Below are 4,494 nucleotides of genomic sequence, written 5' to 3'. Positions count from 1 at the left end.
AAATAACCCATTTTCATTTTTTTTATCATGCCAGTCTTCAATTAGTGACAACATAGTTTGAAATTAAAATATTTACATTATTAATACAAATAATTAATATACATGTCAATGTTTTATTAACCAACTATTGATGCTCCAATGTTAACAGCTTCCATCTCTCTCTCTCTCTCTCTCTCTCTAATCTTATATATTTACTACAAGATTTGGAAGCTTAAAAATTATATTTATTATTATTTTAATAAATATGTATTTTTTTTTAACGACCAACTAAGTAACGCCGGGTACTCCGTACGGGACTCTCATTGGCTAAAGGTAGCCCGAGCCGGCCACTAGTCCGGACGGACGGAGCCCCTAGCGGTCCACCTGTTGAGGGATTCACGGGATAAAACCTGACCCTCACGCCCGCCAAACGGCACGACAGCGAAAAGTCGGTAAAACCGGGTGAGATCAGGACTCGAATCCTGGCAAGCTAGAGTCATCCCTCATATCTCTCATATAAATTGGTGGTAGTGAGGTTTGAACCCCCTACCTCTTACTAGTAAAGTGAGTGCTCTACCATTAAGCCACGTCCAATTTATTTTGATAAATATGTATAATAAAAATAATTGTATCATACAACTAACATTATAATTATACAATATATAATAGCTAACACATCAAATTGACACTATAGGGCATATACATAAATATGTATAAACACAAGACATATACATTAACAAACATTATGAACTGAATGTTATTTGTTTCTAACAAATTATAAGCTTGAGTTTATATAAAGAGCCTAAAAGTTATTCAAAAACTCTAATTATAAACAAATAATGGAACTCTTGTTGATTTTTGAAATAAAGAGTTATTTTCATATTCGTCTTGGGACTCGAAATCTCAAAGATGACCCTGTATAAGTAACGTATACAACAAGTTGTTACGTTTTGAATTGATATTAAAAAATAGTTTTGAGAATTCTTTTATTAAAGATTTGGATAATGAATAAAAACCAATTATAAACCGGCCTTAAACGACGTTTACAAACTACAAGCAAAAGTTGGATACTTCGTCTTGCAGACGAAACTTCCATCTGAAACCCACACTGCCACGTGGACAAATATGACGCACGACCTTACGCACTTTTGGCCAAATCTGAGTTCACAAGCCCACACTTTACATTCACACACGTAACAAAATAAATAACTTAAAAAATAAAGTCAAACTTTTAGTCCTTACGGCGCTTTTGTTTTTATTTATAAATACCCTCATTGCTTCCAACTTTAGAAGACTCTTGAAATCTCTATCTACCTATTACACAATCTCTTCTCCTAGCTAGACTCTTTAAGATTTATGGGCTTGGGACCAACGTTAGATACTTCTGAACCACTGGTGTTACTCAACCAGACCACGAGGTGGAACCCCTTCGCAATGGTGCTAGACGGTACGGTGCCTGCTAATTCTAGCTCTCCAGATAATCACCGCAAGGTTCTCGCTGAGATGGATCTCTTTTCGAACAAGGTTGCTGTCAAGAAGGAGATTAATGATCATCTTGATATTAACGTACGTTAGTAATAATTATTTTACATATATTGGAATTAATATCATTATTTATTTGTATGTTTACTGATATTTGTTTAATATATAGACGGGTTTGAATCTGGTTACACATGATCGATCATCGATGGTTGATGGGATCTCATCAGCCGAGGAACAGACTCCAACTACTAATAAGGTAAACATATATACATGCTAAATATTATATATCATGTACGTGCAAATAAATGTATAATCAAATTTTATTTAAAAGAATTTATTGTCTACAAAATATTTTTGAATAAGTTCAAATTCTATGTTCTAATTAAATACGATGTTTATTCAAAGATTATGTTATTATGTTTTGAACTTTTATTATTGTTACTTTGTTATACATATGTTGTTAGGTTTAGCTTAATAATATAAGCTTTAACTTATGTTAATTTTTTCAGTTGGCAAAAATGCAAAATGAATTACAAAGAATGAACATGGAGAACCTAAAGCTTAAAGAGATGTATTTACATGTTAGCAACAATTACAACGCGTTACAAATGGAACTTGTAACGCTAATGCAACAACAAGAACACACCTTGCGAAATGATCATCATCTTTCGCAACCACAACCAGCTAGACAGTTCATGGAATTAGCACCTCAGGATCAATTGCCATCTCATCATGATCATTCTTCCAGCCCAGAAGAAAAGACCATATCCGCTTCTGCTTTAAACACCGTCGACTTGTCAAAGAATGTTGATAATAATAATAATACTAATAATGTCCGCGAGGATACCCCGGATTCAGATGTATGGAATATGTCTAATAAAGTTCCCAAACTGGCCATCCCCGAAAACACTGAGCAGACTAACGAAGCAACCATGCGTAAAGTTCGTGTTTCAGTTCGCGCGCGTTCAGAAGCATCAATGGTAATAATAATAATAATAATAATAATAATTAATATTTTAAAACTTAGGTTAGCTAGATTTTTTGATATATTTTTTTTTGTTAATGATTTGTGTATATATATGCAGATTAGCGACGGATGTCAATGGCGAAAATATGGGCAGAAAATGGCGAAAGGGAACCCGTGTCCACGCGCATACTATCGTTGCACAGTGGCCGTGGGATGCCCGGTTCGGAAACAAGTTCAAAGATGGGCTGATGATCAGACAATATTGGTAACCACATATGAAGGGACTCACAGCCATCCTCTCCCACCCGCAGCCGTAGCAATGGTGAACACCACGGCTGCCGCAGCCAGCATGCTGCTCTCGGGTTCAATGTCGAGTGCAGATGGTTTCATGAACCCGAACCTTTTGGCTCAGGCGATTCGACCAAGCTCTTCCAGTATCGCAACAATATCGGCCTCAGCACCATTTCCAACCATCACATTAGACCTCACACACCCTCCAAATCCATCATCACAATTATTCTCGTCGGCGGCTGCAATGCCGTTACAAGCGTTTCACCCTGGCGGCGGTGGGGCGGTGTACAACCAGTCAAGATTCGCAGGGTTTCAACTGTCTCATGATAAAATCTCCAACCAACTAATACCACAACCAATTCCACCACCACCACCACAACATCACCAGTCTCAGCCGCATCCAGCGTTTGCGAATTCGCTCAGTGCGGCTACTGCAGCCATCACTTCTGATCCGAACTTCACCGCAGCCTTAGCTGCAGCAATCACATCCATCATGGGTGGCAACGTTAACACGATTGCATCCGACAACAATGAGAACAAGAACATGACTTACAACCCTGCTACACATTAATTAGTTTCCATAGAAACTGAAATTAGTTAAGGTGGTTGAGTTGAAGCTGTTTTGAAAATTCTTTTCTTCTTTTGAATCAAACATTTTTTCATGTGTACAAGTGAATTATCATCGTTACATTCGTAGGAGTAGGTACAAATTTGTAATACATTTGACACCAGATATATATATTTGGCTATACATCAAATATAATGTTCGTGCAATTAATTCGATCGTTATTGTATTAAATAATAATATTGAAGGCGATATACATTTTAGCTTAATTTTGGGTTGAAATAAATTAGAATTAGAGATGGATGATCGCTTTCTTAATTTCTAGGCAACTTCATGAATGGTGCTTTTCTACGAATTAAGTTGACTTTGAAATTTGAATATCAACTTTGGAATAATATATATACTGAAGAGGTATGTACCCGCCTCAACACCGAACGAGGCGGGTCAACCCACAAAGATACAGACAAGTGACTTGAAATCAAGACATTATGAAGGCACAAAGCCAAAACCTATGCGCATGGCGCATATCACATATGCTCATGCATCACATGCTCAGGCATCATATGCCCAGGCACCACACATGCTCAGGCATCATATGCCCAGGCACACATATGCTCATGCATCACATGCTCCGGCATCATATGCCCAGGCACCACACATGCTCAGGCATCATATGCCCAGGCACACATATGCTCGCGCATCACATATGCTCACGCATATTACATATGCGCGCGACGCATCAGCGCGCGGCGCATATCACATGCTCGTGCATATCACATCTGCGCATGAAACATCTGCGCGTGAGAATAAAGAGAAGACCTCGCGCATCCTCAGGATTGGCGCATATCACACATGCACATAATCAACCTCGTCCTTATCCAAATCAGGATTAGGGCAACCTTGATTGTGCACGTCAGACAACCTTCCAGAAGGTATCTTTTTAAGGAATAAGAATATGCTGATGTTGACAGCTGCCAGATGAAAGGTGGACAACTCAGCATAACACATGTGCTACCACGTGATTACAACCAATGAGAAAGCACCAGGTGTCCCAGAGGACACGTGGCGCAGAGCAATTGGAGGAGGCCAACAAGGCTGAGCCCAATCAGTGCTATAAATACAGCATCAACTCCACAAGGAAAAGATCATCCAACAACTGACAGTTACAGCCAGTAACACACTCAATCATAACACAATCATATCACATTCA

General features: G+C 38.6%; 1 protein-coding gene across 1 annotated transcript; it reads left to right on the top strand.

Annotated features, from left to right (window-relative positions):
* Positions 1–1,063: 1,063 nt before the first annotated feature.
* LOC143635455 (WRKY transcription factor 6-like) lies at positions 1,064–3,290 on the top strand. The gene is made up of 4 exons (XM_077103287.1): positions 1,064–1,545; positions 1,631–1,717; positions 1,971–2,441; positions 2,547–3,290. The coding sequence occupies exons 1-4, from the start codon at positions 1,336–1,338 to the stop codon at positions 3,288–3,290; spliced, it is 1,512 nt and encodes a 503-aa protein (XP_076959402.1). The 5' UTR covers positions 1,064–1,335.
* The last annotated feature ends 1,204 nt before the right edge of the window (positions 3,291–4,494 follow it).

The sequence above is a fragment of the Bidens hawaiensis genome, unplaced genomic scaffold (assembly GCF_021521415.1).
Source record: "Bidens hawaiensis isolate Kalapana, Puna unplaced genomic scaffold, B.hawaiensis_p1.1 tig00007515_1, whole genome shotgun sequence".
Lineage (NCBI taxonomy): Eukaryota > Viridiplantae > Streptophyta > Magnoliopsida > Asterales > Asteraceae > Bidens > Bidens hawaiensis.
The sequence above is the reverse complement of the archived record's forward strand: the minus strand, read 5'-3'. Positions and strand labels throughout refer to the sequence as shown.